The 21,986-nt window shown below is 37.5% G+C and overlaps 1 protein-coding gene across 1 annotated transcript in view; it reads right to left on the bottom strand.

Annotated features, from left to right (window-relative positions):
- COL28A1 (collagen type XXVIII alpha 1 chain) overlaps positions 1–21,986 on the bottom strand; it is a 914,882-nt gene that overhangs the window by 30,804 nt on the left and 862,092 nt on the right. Inside the window, exon 34 of the mRNA XM_044075485.1 lies at positions 9,755–9,872. Coding sequence (XP_043931420.1) covers positions 9,755–9,872 — 118 coding nt within the window. The remainder of the gene's footprint in view (positions 1–9,754; positions 9,873–21,986) is intronic.

Here is a 21,986-nt window from a genome sequence, read left to right as displayed (position 1 = left end):
TGCAAATAATAGGTCAGAGGATGCCTTGTATGCCAGACACAGGTCCTCTCTTAGCTGGCTTTATGATGCCGAGTATATTGACAGGGCTTTCTTTTCCAGTTCTTTTTACCTTAAATACAAATGCTACTTCTGAGCTCATCTCACAAGTTAGGCAGAAGTAATACTGTCGCAGTAAAATAAAGCAAAGCAAATATTTGCTAACTAGCTCTAACCAAAAGTTTTTTTTAAACTCCAAGAAAAACAAATTTAAAGTAAAATACATAATAATAAAAACAAGAGCAAAAGACAAGAAACAATCTAAGTAGATACACTAAACCAAGAAATTCAAAATATTCACACAGCAGCTTTATCTGGTAGCTGTTACAGATCGTTAAATACCTACAAGTAAAACGTGGATGGAAAAAGCTAGAAACGTGTGTATTTGTTGAGCAGGAATTCACGTTAGAAGCAGATAAACTACTTTTCATGCCTGCTACTAATTATTTGCAGTTACATTGTATCCTGTGTACAAATATTATCTAAAACCCATTTTTAATTTTTGTCAGACTGGTTTAAAACTTTCTACATACTTACTTTCTTTGAAGAAACTGAAACAACATAATTAAGAATAACGGAACAAAGCAATAAAACACAAGAAAGCTTTATTTGGTCTTTTAGGCAAAAAAAAGATAAGCAACCGCTTCTTTAACGATGTATGCGGTGCTTATGTTTTTTGCTTATGTCAGACAATGCCACAGTCAAGGCATTTGAGATGTGTATTTGCACTCTAATGTGAAACGGTCCTTCTCTCACTTTTTATAGGTAAACCCACTAAATACAAGGGCTTCTTCAAGGTGACAAATTCCGGTTTGATAAAGTATTTTGGGATGAAACCAGACTCACTGAACTACACGTGCCCAGTTTCAATTTTGATTGAAAAAAACATGACCAAAATCTACTGTCACTCAAAATAATAAAATAGTTTTCTGGGGGAAAGGGTGAAGCACCCCCTTTGACCTGTCCAGGTAGATGTGTGCTTGTACCCTCATAGTGTTACCCTCCTAGAACCAAGAATCTGAGTGAAGAAATTGCTCAGCTAAGTTATCTGACAAATTTCAAGTCAAAAAGAAGGCTGGTTTCTAAAGAAATTGTGAAGAGTCAAATAGCATGTAAGTAGAGACTTGGGGAATCATATCAAGAGCTACCAAGATTTCATGAAGAAATGGACATTGTTTACCTAACTTCTGCTAATCAAATACAGCAAAACAATTATGCACCTTATGACAGTCTATTCAGGAAATGGACAGCAGTCATTCTTTCTTAAGCATTATTGAGCTTTCATATAATTTTTTTCTCCTTTCTTTTCCCCTGGAACTAGACATTTAACGTTCTTTCCCCCCTCTGCCTGACAACTATCAAGCTTCCTCTCACCAGTCCCAATCCTATTACACAGTATATATATATATATATATATATATATATATATATATATATATATGTGTGTGTGTGTGTGTGTGTGTGTATATGGTTTCACTTTATCATCTCGAAATACTAAAATGTCTAATTTTAGTATTTCGAGACTATAAAGTCGAAAGTGCAGTTACGTGAAACTGCATAATATCGAATGTGGAAATGTCGACTTTGGCCATTGTGTTGTTGCATTCGTGACGTGCGGTGTGGTTTGTGGATTTAGCTGGGGATTCAGGTAAGTGGTGTTCTTGTAAGGGCATTGGGTAGGGATTTTAGTGTGTGTGAGTGTGTGTAATGGTGAATTTTATGTGTGTTTAGTGCGACCTCTAAGTTAGTATATAAGTAGTGGGGGTGTGGGGGGGCAGCCCCCACATGGGGGGTGCAGGTGGGGCTTGCCCCCCTGCTTATAGGTAGGGTAGGTGTGCTTGTTTGTTATATTGTGTTTGTGTGTGTTGTTTTGTTTGTTGTAGTGTCATGAGGTAGGTGTATGTGTGCTTGTTTGTGTGGTGGTGTGTGTATGTGAATCACCGCGATTTTGAATTTCAAGGTATATACATATATATATATATATATATATATATATATATATATGTATAGAGCCTATTCTGTAGGGGGTGGGGAATCTTCTCTCAGATCCCTCCAGTGGAGACTGTCATCCAGGCAACCTTTGTATAATTTTGCTCTATCCAGAATCCTGGCTATGAGAGCATGTTGTATGAATGGCCCAAATCCCTCCCCTTGGATGGTGATGTGATACCTACATCACTATACTGGCTACCAATATCCATTTAAATGCTAATTTGTGCCCCCCATAATTGACTACCATATCTGACTTAGGTAGTTGCTACTATGACCACCACTTCACCAACCTCCACCTGTTTAACTTGTCCCTCTCCTCCAATAGAGATCATGTCCAGGAGCAGTAGCAGAAAACCATCTGAGACTTTACATTTCCCGCCACCCAAGGGTAGGCACTCCCTCACCTGCCACACCATTGTGCAGCTGAGCTGCTAACCAATTCCACATCACCTGGGTCATAATCAGGGGCCTTCTTCCTTTATACCACAGGTGTAGAATTACAATAAACTAAAACAAGTTAAGAATCTGTAATGGACATTTCTGGAGATAGTCCGACCATCAAAACATGGGAGGAATGGGTGAATCACCATAAACATAACACAATACCCAACTCCCAAAGATTTTCAATGAGAATTTTGACATTGTGCACCAACCTGTGGTCACTACATTCAACCTTGACCCAAACATTGCAGAAGTTCTGCCACAATGCCAAAGTCTTGAAAGTTTTCACTAAGAATTTTGTCATTGTGTAACAGCCTGTAGTCACTATATACAAACCTGACCTCAATACTGGATGAGTTCTACCACAAGTAGCAACTCCCAAAAGTTTTCATGGAGAATCTTCTCATTGTGCAATGTTGGCAAGTTTAACATGAAGATCCTTGCTGCATTTTAATTTAACTAGTCACCCATGTGTTTGCCCTATGCTGGAAAATAGCTGTAACATTCCCCCCTAAAGCAGTAATCCTTTCACTCTAAGGACCACTTACTAATTTGGCTACTGTCCTTTCTCTTGACCAATAGATTACATTGTATATACCAGTTACTTAGCCTCCCTAGCTTCCTGGTATCTGCATTCAGTAAATGAAAGAAAACCAGTTCTACTTCTTGCCTACTAGCTAATTGCTTTGTACTGACTATATACTGATTGCTCTCTGTAACAACTGCCCTGTGGGTGGGAGGGTTGCTGTAGTAGAATGTATTGTTAAAATCACCCTTCACTTTGGTTTCCACTTCCACTCAGTCACCATCTTCCTTCACAGTGCAATGAAAATTTTGACATTATGCACCAACCTGTGGTCACTATGCATGCATTATGTTCATAGGTCAGTTCATAGGTCAGTACTAGGCTAACTGCCCTTGCAAGCCATTTTAAGCCTAGCCAATTATCCCTTGTGAGATTCAACCCCTGTACCTTGTGTTTGTAAGGCAAACACCTTAACCATTAGGCCATCCTTGTAGTGTTGCCTCCTCTCCAGGATTGCTCGGGAGTCTCCAGGATTTTTATAGCATCCCCCGTCTCCCGGAAGTAATTAAAAAAACTCGAAATGTCCAGGAATAATGACATTACACTCTTGCTTAACTGGAACTCAGGTAACCAGCATTCACTCACACATGATCGCTCTCACTCTCTCTCTCCTGATTTCTCTCACACACAAACACACACACACACACACACACACACACACACACACACGCACACACACGCACACACACACACACACACACACACACACACACACACACACACACACACACACACACACACAGTCACTTCCTCATCCATACCTGCATTCATTCACACATAGCACTCAGTCTCCTGATCTCACACACACACACACACACACACACACACACACACACACACACACACACACACACACACACACACACACACACACACACACACACACAGTCACCTCCTCATTAATACCTGCATTCAGTCACACATCGCAATCAGTCTCCTGATCTCACACACACACACAGTCACTTCCTCATTCATACCTACATTCATTCATACATTGCTCTTACTGTCACACACACACACACACACACACACACCACACACCCACTTGGGCATTCACTCGTACATCACTGTCTCTCTCTAATTCTTCGTCATGTACCAACGAGATGGTTATCATTACTTCCAGCACTTGAAAGAATACTTCTAGTATGGCCTGCTTTGCAGTCTTACGTTGTTTCACGGGGAGAAGAAGAATGCCACAAAGTAATTTGGGATGCCTTTAGAGGCGAAGAAATAGAGTCCATAACTAGAGTATATTGCTGTTTTTTACAGAATGTTATACAGGTCTTTCGAAGTAGTGTGCTAATGTTAGAGTCAGATCAAACTGCTAGTTCTGAACTGCATATTAGGTTGGAGTAAGACAGAAAATTGCTGATCACAAGCAAGACAAATTTTATGGAAAGGCTGCTGCAGACATGCTTAAAAGAATTCCACAGGATAAGAAAAGGCACTTCAAAGCAGATGCTGATCTATTCTACACAAGTGTTTAAACTACCTAGACAAGTGATATAATTACCAGGATTCAAAATTTCAAGCAATGAGAGCTTTAACCTTGAAAGAACCAATGATGTGGAGCTTATTCGAGGAACTGGCAGACAAGTTGCGCATTGACATTGACAAAGACAAGTACTATGATGACTACTGTATTCAGTGTGATGTCCAAACAGAGCTGGTGGAAAAAATGAATGATTGGTCGATCAATGGAAAGATTTTTTTGCAAAATTGACACATAGAAAGTGTGGTGAGGAACTATTTAAAATTGTATCCTTCGCATTTTGTATACCTGTGTCGAATTCTTCGTGTGAACAAACTTTCAGTGTGATGAATTCTTTGTGGACCAAAGAAAGAAATTGTCTGGGACTTGGTGTTTTGCGAGCTGAACAGCAGTTGTGCAAAAATTTGAGGTACAGTTGTTCTCAGTTTCATGAATTCTTGATGAAGACACCCAGATTGTTGGCAGCTGCAAGATCTGATCAGAAATATATTTTTAAGCGCAAGTAGTTTTTGTGACTCTATCAAAGCACACAGAATGAACATTTGAATAATTAGTTTACAGTTGTATAATTGTTTTGATGTTTTCCTGTACCTAGTATTTGTTGTGCAATCATTATGAATATTAACATATCAAAGATTGATAGTCTCTGAGTCGGACAGCTATTAGGCCAAACAATATGGCTTTTGTTTAACATTAAAATAGCATCTCCAGGAATTAGCCTTATGTGAGGTGGCAACCCTAGTTATGTTATGTGTTATTACATCTCTATTTGTTCTAAAGATTGTGTAGAACAACAAAAAGATCCTGGAAGTGTGTTGTATTTGTACTGATTTCATTCAGTTTGGATAAGCTCTATGTATGGTGAGCATGTGCCCTTGAATGTATGTAATGCCAGTTGCTGGTGTTTTGGTACATATAACACTCTTCAGATGTACTGGTTACTGCAGTGAATGTTTAGTAAGAGATGGCTTTATATTGTGCTTGTGTAGTGCTAAGTTATGATAATTTGCTTTATACAGCTCTATGCACTGTATTACTGTGGTTATCAGTATACCTTCTGCTAAACCTATTTTGATCTCTCATTCATAAACTTTATTCCCTTGCTTTGACTCACTGTGGTCCTCCTCCACTTCTAGGAAAAACTATTAACTTCATTGCCTCATTATAATATTACACTTTAGTAGAGTTTTTCTATTTTCTTTCCTTTTAGAGCCTGTGGTCTTTACATCCAATCCTGGGTCTGATACTGCAGGAGATCTGTTAAAAGGCCAATTTCTTGAAAGTTTTCACTGCAAATTTTGTCATTGTGCAGTGTAAGCAAGTTTAACAGGAAGAGCCTTGCTGTATACTATCTTTCACTAGTCAAATATATGCCTGCCCTGTGATGGAAAGTGGCTGTGACATTGCTTGTACCTTTAGATGTTAAAAATCTATTCACATCCATTCCAAATGACTATGGTATTGAAGCCATAAGGAATGTGTTAGTTTATAAGAGTGAATTTACGACTATTACTATCAATGTTATATGCCGTTTATCGGACCTTATTCTAAACAATGTCTTTATGTATGCAGATATGGTACACTTACAGCAGTGGGGGGTTGCCATGGGCACCCCATGTGCAAATTCGTATGCAAATCTAGTTATGAATGAATGGGAGGAGAAAAATGTGTTATCAGCTAATATGTGTTCTAAATATATAAAATATAGAATTTCATTGTCACTTTGTCGACGAAATTGTTCTTGTATGGGGAGGTTCTAAACAAGAGTTAGATGCTTTTATTATATAGCTAGATAACACCACTGATTTTCTAAAGTTTACTATGTTGTGTTCTTATACTGAGATTGATTTTCTAGATGTACATCTTACTATTGATTCTACTGGAAAAATGAACACATTCCTATATCGTAAGAAGTATTGGAAAAATAATATGTTAACCCAAGATAGCATGCATCCTAGACATATTTATCCTAAAATTGTAAAAGGTCAATATTTGAGAGCTTCTAGGTTATGTACTCAGGAATATGATTTTATAAATACGTTACAGCTCATGATGAATAACTTTACACAGAGAGGGTATGATAAAACTGTGTTGGATAGAACTAAAAAACAAATTTGTGATGGAATTATTATATAGACCTTTCTTCTCCCAAGGTGTTTGATCTGCTAGTCATGGTGAAACTAGCATAAATAGAGACCCTAAAATTAGGTTCAGTACTAGATACACAAATGATGTAGTTCTGATATGTGACATCATACCTAAAAATTGGAGATTTTTAACAGTAGATGAGAAGATAACCTCTTTTGTGGGAGAATCTCCCATATTTCTCTTTAAGAACTATTTGAATTTAAAAAGACAACTATGCAGTAATAATAAATTTAAGATTACTAATATACCGTCAGAGAGAATAGGTACATATGCCTGTCGTACATGTCATGCCTGTTCATCTATATCTAAGGAACGCATTTTTAAACATCCACGTCTAAATTTTGTATTTAAACCTAAGAGTTATTTGGATTGCCATATCGAACATGTGGTTTATTTGGCCACATGTAGCCTCAGCTCCAGTTTCTATGTAGGCAAAACTAATAAAATGTTTAAAGATAGAATTCTGAGACATCTATATGACATCAAGTTGGGCAATGAAAAGAATGCCTTAGCTAAACACATTAAAGAAAATAAGGGCATGTATTCTTTTTCAGAGTGTTACAGTGTATACATCCAAATGACAGAGGAGGTAATTTGATAAATGTTACGGAGAAGGCTGAGCTACGGTGGATTCTAAAGCTACAAGCTGACAGACATCCAGGTTTAAATAGATGTATTCCTCTTAAACCAGCCCTGAAGGGGCGTAAATTGATGAATTGATGTACTAATATGATTGGTTATATTATCAAAGAGTAATCTTGATTGCCTGGTTATCTATTTAAATGTTTTAATGTAATTTTGTTTTTTAGATCTGATGCAGCATTTGGTTATAAACACAAAAATGTTTATCTTGGTTTTATTAAAATTTGATGCTATTAGCCATGGTGGTCATGCTGGTTTTTATTGTCTTTCTCAGTGGTTATATCTACAGCATAAATCTTCAACAACCTTTGTTCACATTCCCCCAAAGGAGTAGTCCTTGCACTCTAAGGACCACTTACTAAGTTGGCCACTATCCTTTCTCTTGAGCAATAGATTATACTGTATATGCCAGTTACTTAGTCTCCCTAGTTTCCTGGTTTCTGCATTCAGTAAATGAAAAAAAAATCAGTTCTTTGCGCCTCATCAATTGCTTTGTAATGGCTATAAACTGATTGCTTTCTGTAATAATTGCCCTAAGGGTGGGAAGCCTGCTACACTCAACCAAGCTTTGCTCCCCTACCCTACCCCCCAATTTCAACCTGCCCCCACTTACTCTATCTTTATACTTTTGATGTCCACATTTCTCCTGTGACACCCATTTCTCAGCCCTCCCTAAACAACCTTATTACTATCACAAAAACACTCCTGTTTCTAGTTTCCTATTTCCCAACTTTCATCTAACATTTAGTATCATTTCCAACAGCCTTTCTCACTCTCACACTGCCTTGCACAATATCTATTTGTACTAAGACCCCTCCCCAATAGTACCTATTTATTATTCTATATTTCAACTTCTACTTCCTCCCAAAAAACTCACTACTTCCTATCTTAACTACATTATCATACCCTATCCTTTCAAGCCCCTGTCTTTTTTAAATTTCAGAAACACTAGAGAAGATACCATGGCAACCTATATCTCTTCATTCACAGAAAATGCTTCCTTCCACCTAACATTCTATCAGCTTTCAGACTGCACCACCACTAAATATCTTACAGCTTAATTAAGCTATTCCTGAGCTTATCCTTGATTCTTATTACTGCTGAGGTATCTCTCACCCTACCATAACTCAATAATAGCTCTCATCTCTCCAACTCTGCCCAACTACCTAGCCATACTTCCTCCCTAAACTCTCTACACATTACAACAAACCTATTTAATGACACTTCTCACCTTTACCCCAAACATAGACTGATTAACTCCATTTCAACTCAACTCAAAATAAAATTAAGTTAAAACGTACTCTCCAAAAAACAAGAATCAGTAATACCCCAATATACTGCAATCCTCCTAGGAGTAGACATTCACCATAATCATTGCCCCACCTATCACAATCAACATCAACGCAATTCTCTTCCACACACTACTATAGCCCTAGAATGGTCAACTCCCAACCCCAGTAATCTAACTTTAGTCACCAAAAGTATACCTTTAATTTCTCTGTAAACTGGTTAAAATCTCTCTAAATATTAAATCATTGTCATATAAATCACATCTATTCTTAACCATTTGTTCTTATTATGTCTACTTTTGTATAATTATTTGAGCTATACATGTTTTTGTATTATTTTTGAAGATTATAAAATTATTGCTCTTAAAATGTTTTGTAATACTTTGAAGCTTTTCTCCCCATGTCTCAGATGAAAATGGGCACTACCCAGTCTGACATTTCCAGCAGGCAAATGTAAGTAAATATATACTTACATACATACATAAATAAATAAATAAAAAGACCGAAAAAAAAAAAACAAGGAAAGTTGTTGCTAGCCCATATTATTCCTAATGGTAGGAGAACTCCTTAAATAGACATCAGAGCCATTCAGATTTCCTGTCTGCAGTTTTGACAGTTAGTGCAGAGGATTTAGGTTACGTGCTGTTAGCAAGACACCTCCTGTAGTCAAGGGTTTGATCGCTTAACCACCATTTGTCGACTGTATGGCTCTTCAAAGTACTTAACCAGACAGTACTCTGTAGCAATTGGACTAGGCTGAAATGGTCTCCTGGACTGCATGCCTTGTAACTACCTGCAATCACCAGATAATTGATTCCCCTTTTGTTTGTAATGTGTAGTCCTAATTTGTTTTGTATGTAATTATTTCATATTTAATTTGAACAGCATAGACAGCTATGAGCAGCAAGCTAATAATTTATTTTATGTGTGAATGAGTTACTTACTGTGTATAAAATGTGTACCCTGTACTTTGTGGGTTTATCTGTTTAACAAAACAAATAAAAAATTATTACAAAAGCAGATATCTTATTATTCTTCTTTCTGCAAGTGAACTGAGCGAAAACAGCAATAAGCAACACTATTACCACAGACAACTTCAAATTAAAGATATGGAAATGCATTTCTTGCCTTCTTTGACAGGCTGTAATGGTGGAGCAGAAGGCTGCTCCTTAACTATGGTAACGTGTGTGACTTTTCCAGTCTGCTCTTCATAGTCATCATAGTCTTCCTCTTCTGGCTCTTTTACCTAACCACATGAATCAGGAAAAAAAAGAAAACAAGAGTTAAAAAATGCTGCAATTTGAGAATTTTAATTTGATAACAGTACAAACACATTTAAGCACATTTTGTATGCATACAAATTTGTCAAACAATGCATTTTCTTCCTACACCACTTATTTTACACGTAAAAGGTATTATAAGAGGAATTCAGAAATATTTTTTAGCATTTTATTCATGCTGGAATTTAGCTGACAATGTTGTTTATCGACAGCTGAAGACAAGTTAGGGCATAGATATTGGGCTAACAATGGTGGTAGGATGATGGTGTGACAGTAAAAATGTGTTTGTTGCACATGCGCTGCCATATGTTTGCAACATGAGATGCACTGATAAAGAAAATCACAACGGCTTTCTTAATCAATTATAATAAGACGAGATAATCCAGAAAATAAATTATGTTACAGTGATCTGATATGCTAGAGCTGTACTTCGCAATATTAAAACAAGACCGATTTTGACATGCAGTCAAAAGTCAGGTCAGGCCCAGCTTATATATTAAAATAGCTACATTGCCATTCTCTAATGTTTTGTCGCGGCAGTTTACGTTAAGAAAATATGAGCAAGCTATCATCATAAAAACATAGGATTATTTATGCATATAGCAGTGTCTGTGTACTTTTTCAATTTGTTTTCATTTATAACCTTGACATAATGGTTTGCACATACATTATGTGATAGATAAACATATCCTCATAAAACAGATACATTTACGTCTTTTTAGTTAAAGGCTGAGATAATACAATGATATGATACTAATATGTGTATGTTTCTTCAAAGAGTATTAACTCTAGAACAATGTATGTCAAGAAGAAATAATATATGCATGTGCCGTCCCTAAGGTACACCAACAACAATTCTACCAAATTAATCTATCAATGGTAGAACACTGATGGTTCCATGGACTGCATAGTGAATTTTATCCGCTAACTGCCCCAAACCCTTCTGTCATCTAGTGTACACATTCACATCCTAGCCTAGCCACCTTCTGGCAGACAGCCATTACCACTCTAGATAACATTCCACTACCCCATCTCCAATTGTTTTGCACCTGGCTTTCTAGTAATCTATGAATAATACTCTGTACCTTTTCTGAAATATCTACTTTCTCACACAGTTTGGGCTTTCAGTTACCTTTGGTATACTTTAGCAATAACCGATGAGTGGGTATGGTATATTGAACTCAATAGAAGGTTATTCCTATTATACAATGACATTATTTAGGAAAGAAATTACCTACTTTTATTAAATAATGTCTTTTTATAACAGGGCCATGCTATTCCTCCGCATTGTTTCTGCATTTTTCTGCTTTGTTGATGTACTGCGCATGTGTTTGGTACTTACGTTCCCATACTTACACAGTTACACAGTACATCAGTGCTTTGGGAAGCAAATAATGGAGAAAGAAAGATCTCCATTGCTTTTTTTTAAAAAAAAAAACTGTGAAATCTGGACAGTTTAGAGGTATATGACAGACAGGGCAAAATACAAGTAAAATCAGGTATACTATGCAAAACTAAAGAAACGTACCTAATTTCCTTGTATTTTCTCTGCCCTCCATATTTACTTACCTCTTAGCTCAAGAAATCTGTAAAGGCTTAAATAAGGGGGGCAAACATCTATATTGTAAATGTTGGTCTTATAAACTTAGAAAGTTGCTAGAATTACAGGATTTATGCTATTGGGCATTGACTTCCATAGCATATATTAACAGAAGAAAGTATGGGCAACAGGACTTTTTTCTATTGGTATATGCTTGATTTACAATGCGCATGCTGGTTGGGCTAACCAATCAGCTTGCATGTTTTTGAATACTAATGAGCTATCATTGTATAATACCATATACTCAACACTTACCTTTAATGGATCCCAAACTACCACTCCATTCCCCTAAGATAAGCACCTGCTACCTCTACTCTTCCTTGCAACTAGTCAGTGAGCCTCCCCACCTTAAGCAAAACAAATATACAGTCTTGCGGCATGATTTTTTCCCTGTATCTACTCCATACTTTTTACAGAATTCACCTTCTGGCACTCCCAGAACATATGCATTACCCCTGCCTGATCCTGACCACAGGTCCAACATGTACCAGCCCCACTATTATACATTCTGTTCAACAGAAGAGAAGTTTGACACCATACCAAAATGAGTTGCATCAGCTGATTCCATATTATCCTTCCCAGACTATTTGACAATCTTCTTCAGCTCAATAATCTGCCTCTTCCTCAGAGATAAATACTTTTCTTTGACTTTCTGGTTGGGAAATATGACATTACTATGGACTGTAAGGGGCTTAGAGTTACAAAAACTATTCATGCTTCGATTTAAAACTCAAAAAGTCGGTATAATTTGGATATCATTAGGATACATCAAACTTCAGTTTTTTTAATGTAATGAGTTCTTTTGTGCCCAACTAATTATTATGTACATGGTATATATATATATATATATATATATATATATATATATATATATATATATATATATATATATATGTGTGTGTGTGTGTATAGGGGTTGGGGATGGCATAATTGTAAAGGAATTACCTTACAAACACAAAAAGGAGGGTTTGATTCAAAAATGAGATAACTGGTTAGGCTTAAAATAGCCTATAAGGTCAGTAAGCCTAGTAATAACCTATGAACCTTAATAACCCATGAACCTATATGCCTGATTTATTGCTCTCATTTGTTTTCTGCAGTGTTTACAATCAGTACCATAATTATGTAGTCATATTACTTAAATTCTTACTAATGCATGTTTCTCCATTATTGATATGTAATTGAACTTATTACATTTGTCACTTTCAATTTTGCTGAGGTTACCTTTAAAAAACAGCTCAACGATCGGTGCATTTAATTACTCAAGGACTTGCCCAGTGACCAATACATTCAAAAAAGAAAGAAAGAATGGCAATTAGGCATTTATCAAGAGGCAGATGTAAGGCTAATTTGTCACATAGTAAGTTTTACATTAATTTGATACGAAGACATTACTTTGATATCACAGCCATATTTGTCACTAAACTGTGACTTTGCTAACTGATTAAAATAATAAATAGAAACATAAATTTGATTTATGACTAACTGAAAGAACATCCTTTGAAAACACATTTGTACCACAGTTAGTACTATCACCAATAAATCCTGAGTGAAATTATAGCAGAATTAGAGGCATTGTTTAAAATTATTTTTTTTTTTATCTTTTTTGGCTTATTTTTATAATTGCATCACAGATGTATAACTTATGTAATTTATTTTTTGTTTCCAAACATGTTTTCCTTTAAGGTTTTCCTGAATCTTTTTATCATTTAGTGTATTAATGTTGGAAAAATGCTGATTATTCAGATAACATATGTAAGGACTGACAGTATTTTAGCAAGTGCATCAAAATAAGGATGAAAGTGGCAGATGAATAGCTGAAGAATCACTATTTTTTTATTTTTTGCTGAACATGTTTAAGCAAAAAACCTTGCTGGCATCATAAATCACTGATGCAAGATATGCCATATCTCTGGAGTAAGAAACTAATTAGGTTTTGCAAAAAACATACATGCTGTCCTATCTCTGAGATGAGTCAGTATGTGAGTTAGACAATGTAGGCAGAATGGGTATATGTGCAGGATTGGGGTGTGGGGAGGGCACTTCACCCTGCACAAAAAATGTTGAAAAGGTCATGATGTGGCAAACTGCGACACTAGGTAGGCTCAAGTTCAGAAATGTAATCTCATATGTTTAAGAAACTGTTGTGTTGAGACTACTATAGTCTAAAATATATTAAAGGGAAATTGTAACCTAGGTGTTGTGCTTGGTGAGTTACATGTTTCATTGAATTTTCTTACAAAATGGTTGACAGTTACACCTGCTGCCTTGATGGGATAGTTGAAATAAGTTCATATTTGGCTGCAAGACAGATTATCATGGGACAGGTAGTCAATAGCTGACATATTCCATTTCACATACCAAAAGATGAGATACAACAAAAAAAAGTAGTGATCCCATTACTAACAATAGCCACCCCCCCCCCCCCCATAGGCGGGCCTAGGACTGTTGAATGAAAGCTCATTTCACTGAAACCAAAATGTGTGAGCGCACTTTCACGAAAGTGTGTTTTCACCGAAAATGCACTTTTGCTAAAGTGAGCTAAAAAAAAAATGACAGAATGGCTGTTGTTGAGATCACGGTACAGTGGGAATAAGGGAATATTCCCTTTTCTCCACTGTAGTACAATCTTGGACTGGAAATATAAAAGTAGGGGGGCACAGACCCCCACATGGGGGGTGCAGGGGGGCTTGCCCCCCCTGCATAAACATGTTTACTGGGTTTTTTTTAATGTTTTTTTTTTTTTTTTTTGCAGACTTATTGGAAAGTGCTTTTTCTGTGAAAAACCACTTTCATGGAAGTGTGCTCTACCGTTTCAGTTTCGTTGAAGCATATTGTCGGTAATTAGTCCAAGATCCCCACAGACATACACTCACATTGAAACAACACTTAACTGAGCAATCAGACAGATTTCTCATAGCTTTATAATGCATAAAGCACACAGATAAGTTCTTTACCTTTGACTTAAAATATTTAGATTTTATTCATAGATTTTACCCTGCCATGCATTTCATTTACCATTTTGATAAGCAGATCACTAATTTCTTAGCTATTACTTTATATAATGATTTGTCCTCCCATATCTTTGAAATGAGTATTTTGCCATAAATATTAAGAAAAATATGTGGTTAAATCGAATTTGTAGGACTCTCCAATCATCACATAGCTTCTGGATTTCATAGAATCATGGAAAATACAGTCAGCTGAGCCATGTGGCTATTTACACCTTGCCATTACCCACCCTTGGACCATACTTTACTTTTTCTAAGGAGAGATGGCAGTAGTACTGGGATGAATGTATGAATACCCACCCAATTGTCTAACTCCTTTTTAAAGGGAATTTGTTTCTCATGTTGCTTTATCAGGAAGGGAAGTTTGCACCAGAAAAGGGGTAGTCATTCTATGATAAATTGGTCTGTCTATTGTGATTTGTTTATTTGCTGAACCTGGTTCACATCTCTGGTCCAAGTGTTCTATGGACTGTTTGATTTGTGTTGGACTGCCGGATTCCAAATAACCCAAAAAGCCCAAAGAACCCAAAAAAAAAAAACAAAACAAAACACAAATTTCCCCTAAGGAGTCTAAAGGACATTGAATACAGGGATTGAGTCCCCAGCCTCCCTAGTAGCTCAGTCTTTAAGGCCTGTGATCTTTTTTGTTCGGAACCTCTAGGGTCTCTCCAAGTGCCTAATATATCTTGTAAGAAATTTATTTATTTATTGGCATTTGATTGTGGGAAAGTCTGACTGGGTAGAAGCCCATTTGTAGCAGAGACCTGGGGAGAAAATCTTCAAATTATTACAAAATATTTGAGAACAATAATTTAAAATTCTTCAAAAATAAAACAAAAACATTTGCAGTTTAAATAATTATAACAAATTAGACAATATATAAACACTGGTTAAAAATCGATACAAGGTATATGACAATCATTTAATGTTTAAAGAAATTTTAGAGAGTTTGTAGAGAAATTAAAGGTAAGTTAGTCTAATACAAATAGGAACTGCAATATGAAGAGAAGGAAAAACAGGCTTATGGTATATTTAGAGAGCAATTCAGGAAAGACAATTAGATAGCAGTAAGGAAGTAAGTGAAGTAGGGAGAGTGAGGAAGTATAAGGAATGAAAAGATACCTGTATTCATTTAGGGATATAGTTTATCCTGGATTTGAACAAGAACAGAGCCAGAAGAGAGGGCATAGACCTGATGGATACAGGTAAGGAGTTCCAGGCCTAAGCAAGAAATCTCCCAAAGGGGACATTGTATTCTGTGATTGAAGGAGAGGGAATTATCTACTCATGTTCCAAGGTATCTCATAACATCTTCATTTTTGGTTGGGGTGCTGTCTGTATTATTGGTTGAGGGCTTGTTTACTGAATATTGCACTTTTCAGCATTTAGATTTAGGTTCATAGGTTTGTACAAGGCTAACTGCCCTTGCGAGCCATTGTAAGCCTAGCCAATTATCCATTGTGAGACTCAAACCCTGCACCTTGTGCTTGTAAGACAAACACCTTAACCGTTAGGCCACCATCCCAACCTTAGTCCACTTCTGTGCACCAGCTATTAAAAAGTTCAAGTTATAGATTCTATATGTCAGAAAAGGAGTTAAGTATGACACCAGGTTTACAATCGTCTGCAAACTTGGTTAACCAGCAATCATGTTTTCTTCATTTGGAGATCAGAGACATGCATGTTGAACAGTAGAAGACCTAGTACAGATCCCTGAAGCACTCCACTGGTTACCTCCATGTTCTCTGAGGCTGCACCTGCCATCCTCACTGTGTGAGTTCTGTGTTTCATCCAGTTCGCTATCCACCTAACCACACAAGGATCTGTCTGAAGCTCATTTAGCTTGTTAATTATGTTAGTGTGTGGTATGGTATCAAATGCTTTGACGAAGTCAACATATGCTGTATGGACATCATGTCCACTGCCCTTGGCTTATATTACTGTCTCAATGAAGTTTACCAGATTCACCAGGCAGGCTTTATCCTTAACAAAGCCAAAGCTGTGGGTTAACTCTTACAAGATTTTTTATATTGCTACTTATTAGGTCGGTTGTGACTCTTCCCATAGCCTTGCAGATGAGGCTTGTCAGACTGATGGGTCTATAATACCCACAGTCAGTTGTAGGGCCTCCCTTTTGAAGTGGCATCACAGCTGCTGTGTGCAATACCTTGGGGACAAAGCCACTGGATAAGCTCAGGTTGAATAGTTGTAGAAATGTGTTCACCAGCACATGTTTAATTCTGTTCAGCAGGCCGCCTGATATGCTGTTAGGGGTCTACTTTGTTTCACTGAAAGCTCATTTCACTGAATTTGAATTCATCCTGACCAAATCTCTGAAAGCTCAAATTACTGAAAACTCATTTCACCGAATCTCATTTCATTGAAGTGAAGTACTGGCAGTGTGTAGAGTACTGTAAGGCAAGTAAAAGGTATATGCCCTTTTCCCCACTGTAGTGCGATCCTGGAGTTAATTGCAAAGTTAATCACCAGTGGACGACAACTATCCCACCATTGTACCTCTCTTCAAATACTAAACTGGCTAGAACTTCCTCACCATCTTACATATAGTCAACCAACTACTGCCCATAAACTAATATTCAACCTGCTCTTTCTAATCTATTTACACTATATCACCCAAATAGGCCTCTCTGCTCTGAAAACCATATGTTCCTACAGGTAGAGAAACACAACCTTTCTGCTGGTCAAACACTCCATTCCTTTTCCACTGCTAAGCTATGGAACTCTCTCCCACCCTCATTTAGATCCACCTGCAATACATCTATCTTCAAAAAATCTTTGAAACTACATCTATCCTCCCACTGGCAATGCACATGCACCAATTCCTCACAACACATAACTTGACATTTTCTCACCCCTTATTCCATACCTGTCTTTGTCTCTTTCCCTCTTTCCCTCTTCTACTCCCATCTCTCCTCTCTCCTTCTTCTACTACCTCCTAACCTTCACCATTACTCCTGATAGATAATCCACTTCTTTACCCTGGTGTAAAGGTATTGTCAATTTTACACTTAGCTGCACTGCCTCTTTCTGTAGCAATATCAATTTGTAGTGTCAGTAGTCACATTTGTTTATAGGTGTATTACCTTTTCATTTGTCAAACAACTCTGTTTACTGTTTCTATTGTTATAAGTACTATTTGTGTTTTTATCAAAATTTGTAAATTGTAAATTTCAAAATGTATGCATTGTATATATGTGGAGCTTTTCTCCCCGGGCCTCCACTGAAAATGGTCACTTTTTGGCCCAGTGGATCTTCCCGGTAAACAAATGCAATAAATAAATAAATAAATAAATAAATAAATAAATGTTGTTGTTGTTGTTGTTGTTGTGTCTTTCGGCTTTTCCCGGTTAGGGGTTGCCACAGCGGAACTCCGGTCGGCTAATGATTGGCAGTAGATTTTTATATGCTGAGTTGCCAGCTCTGACGCACAACCTTCAACGAAGGTACACCCATTCGCGCATGCCTCCACACAGAAGACGCTCTAGCTGAGAATCGAACAGGACAATGTCTTACTGTGAGGCGACAACGCTACCGCAGCACCACCACAGCAGTAAATAAATAAATAAATAACTAAATAAATAAGTTTTTTTTTTTGTAATGCTAGAGACTGTGAGATTCTTTAACATACGTGCATTTTGTAAACTTGTAACGGGGGTGAAATTTGCACTGAGTTTGTAAGCTGATACATCTATGATAGATACTGGCTCTGAGTAGATGGTGCTATTTTGTCACTGTTACATTATATGATGTCATTTACTACCAAGCTTAGCTGAAACAGAACGATGTATATGTTGGATAACATTGGTGATATTAATACCATAGCAGAAGACACCATACAATCTAGAAATGACCTCAATAAATCTTATACGTGTCCATACACTTTGCATAATGTGGCATCTCAACTAAGACCAGCAACAGGAGTGGACTGCATAGTTTCTAGTTGTAGGCCCAAGTACACAATTAAGAAGATAATTTCACATAATTGGAGGATTTTGTGTGGAGATAGATACATTCTTAAGATTCATGGGCTACATACCAAATTTAACTCATAAAACTGGAATAATTTCTATGGTTTATTGCAGTACCTTAAAAAGAGAAACAAAGGTGTTCCAAATGTTATGACTTCTTCAGTTGTAGAACTTTCTGTCAACCTATCTCTGGTAATTCATAATATTTTAACCATTAAGGTGGCTGTGATACCAGTATAGTTGTAATTTAGTCATCTGCATAGTTTTCCCAGCATTTTATGTGAGCAAGACAATTTGGAAATTGCAAATAAGCATCACAGCACATGTGTATGCCATGAAAAAACAAGGTATGATAACACCTTGTATAAAAACACTCTGAACTGCTCAGCCTTCAAGTCTTTTACATATTTACTATTTGATGTGTCTTGCAATGACCTGAATGACTGGCATTATATTATAACTGTCTGAATATTACTGGCAGTTTATAATCAGTATATCTACTTTTCCAAGGCATAATGATACCTTATCAATTAAAGCCAAAAATAAAAAAAAGTTATGTACTTACCTCAATGAGAGATGTGTGTTGTCTGCTTCTATCCTTCCTCAATGGATAGGTTTCAGATCAAAGTCGAATCTGACTTTGGACATTCTCAGGGTTTGGATCTGGTGGTCAGGCTCCTCCCCTTATCCATAATTTATGTGTGATAAGCAAGTTACCTCTGATCAAGTTTGCCTGTAATACGAGTACAGTAAACTAATTTAACTAAACTAACAAAAGTAAACTTGGAGACTTTAGAAAACACTTATATCATAGTATGGAGGAAAAGAAACCAGCTGATTTTTTTAGGCTTAAAATACAACCCTATAGTAACTAAGGCTTGGTCAGCCAGGTCACTCCAGTAATGAATAGAATGAATCAGGAAAAAAACAAAGATGGGTGAAAGAGACCTGGAGGTCAAGGAAGGACAGATGCAGGCAACAAAGATCTATCGTTTATATCATTATAGTAAGTACATGACTTTCAGATCTGATGTTTTCTCTTCTGTCCATTCCTTAATAGGTGAGACAGAGTCCTCAGCTACTATAATTGGGAGGTCTCATGGAAGGATATTCCGGAGCACAGCCAAACCAAAGAAGGCTTTTGATCTTGATTATATGTGCAGTATATAGTGTGAAATGAATGTATGGACCTTGGACCAAGTAGCTACAGCATATATGTCATCAAAGGGGGCTCTGGAAAAGAAGGCTGTCGAAGACGCCATAGATCTAGTTGAATGAGCCTTTGGAGATTTGGACAGTAACAAGCCTGTTTCTTTTGACACAGGAGAGGTAAATTCCAAAAGCCAAAGGAAGAGTGTTACTTTAGACACTTCCTTTCCCATCTTGACAGAAGAATAAGAGACAAATAACTGGTAAGTCTTTCTGACTGTCTTAGTTCAATGTAAGTGGAAACATAACTTGTGGTGCGCACTCAGCAAATGTAACTTGTATTCACCCTTGTTAGAAAAATTTGGAAAGAACACTAGAAGAAAGATGGGTTGATTGATGATTCAGAAGTCATCTTGAGGGAGGAAAGATTGATTAGTTCTCAAGGGTACCGTATCTTTGTGATAAATCAGACAGGATGTTTAGAAGATAATGTATGGAGCACAGAAATCCTCCTGGCAGAGATGATGGCCACTAAAAACAGAGTTTTCCATGACAAAAACTTTAAATCAACTTTGGCCACAGGCTGAAAGGGAGGACTCATCAAGGTTTGCAGTAAGACCTTAATATCCCAAGGGGGAACTGGGTCCCTGAATGGAGTGCAAAGTAGGAAAGTTCCTCCAAAGAAAGCTTTAGACACTCTGAGAAATACAATAGGGGTGTGATCTTCTCCAATAGATAAAGGAGACAGTGGCCAATTGTACTTTAATAGTGGAGTAACTGGCTCCATTTTGAAAAAGAGAGGCTAGAAAATCCAAAATTGCAGTGTGTGGCTGAAAGGATCTAGGTTATTACTGGAAGCCCAGACAGAAAATCTTTTCTACTTACTTTTATAGATCATCCTAGTAGACGGCTTCTCAGAAGAAGTCAATATGTGGACGACTGGTGAAGAAAGCGAAGACTGGCTAGCCATTACTGGAATTAGAGAAACGATGCAGACAATTTGAGGCACTGAATGCCTAAATGAGGTGAAGCAATGAATTTGATATTAATTCTGGAGCTGAACACAGCACCCAAAGAAAATGTTCCAGATGAGACCAGAAGAAGGGAAACCACACTTGTCAAGGCCAGTAGTAAGCCATGAGGATAACTGTGATCTTCCTTGCCAACATTTTTTGAAGGAAATTGGGTATTATATTAGAGAGGTAGGAAGAAAGGAGTAAAAGTGTCTGGGGACCCAATTGTGGACCAAAGCATCCCTTTGTGACTACACCTCTTGGGGGAATCAGAGTGAAAAATTTGCTGCATTTGGTGATGTGAGGAGACGCAAAGATGTCGCAGCAAGGCTGGCCCCAACAGCTGAGCATACATTCTGCTACTACGGAAATGAGGGACCACTCACGAGGAAGAAGGATGGACCTGCTCAACCTGTCTGCTAGAATGTTTGAATTCCCTGGAATGTGTGTTGCTATCAGAAAGCAGTGAGAAGAGATCACCCATTACCGTACTCTCATGGCCTCTTGACACAGGTGATAAGATCTGGCTCCTCCCTCTTTGTTGTTGTACCAAGCCACCAACATGTTGCCTGTCTGGATAGATACCATACCAAGGGGAGAAAGTTATGGAATGTCTGCAATGCTAGGAGGACTGCTCTCATCTCCAAGATGTTAATGTGAAGACTGACCTCTGCCTGAGACCACATGGCTTGGATTATCTTTCCCAAGAAATGCCACTCTCACCTCAGATGAGAAGCGTCCATGGTCACTTTGACTCAGGATGATGAAAGAATAAAAGAACATCCTTGTGGTACAAGAAGTGACTCCAACCACCACAGGATGTGTAATCTGCAAATCTTAATGGCATTTGAAAGGGCATTGAATGTTGTTTGATTGGCCACTAAACTGCCAGGGTACACTGTAGAACTTGCATGTGGTATCTGGCAGAGGGGACTAGAGTAATCACAGTTGCTATAGAGCCTAAGAGACATAGTATCAGTTTTGCTGCTGGCTTTTGACAAGATAGAATGGCCAAAGCTTGTGGGTGAAGACTTGAAATCCTGGTCTGGGGAAGCTTTGCAATCTGCAGTTTTGTGTTCAAGAGAGTCACAATGAATTCTAAGGACTGTACTAGCTGGAGCTTGGACTTTGCTGTGTTCACTGTGATCCCTAGACTTGAGCAAAGATGGAGCAAGCAGTCCCTGGCCTAAACAAGTAGACCCCCTGGATGAGGCAGTGATGAGACAGTCATCCAGATAAGGAAACACCCAGAACTATTGCAGTCGGAGGTGAGCTATAACCACTGCTATGCACTTGGTGAACATCTGGGGAGCTGTGG

Source organism: Protopterus annectens, chromosome 6.part1 (genome assembly GCF_019279795.1).
Source record: "Protopterus annectens isolate FY-2018-M chromosome 6.part1, PAN1.0, whole genome shotgun sequence".
In the NCBI taxonomy this organism is placed as follows: Eukaryota; Metazoa; Chordata; order Ceratodontiformes; family Protopteridae; genus Protopterus; species Protopterus annectens.
Note: the sequence above shows the minus strand (reverse complement) of the source record. Positions and strands in the feature narration are given on the sequence as shown.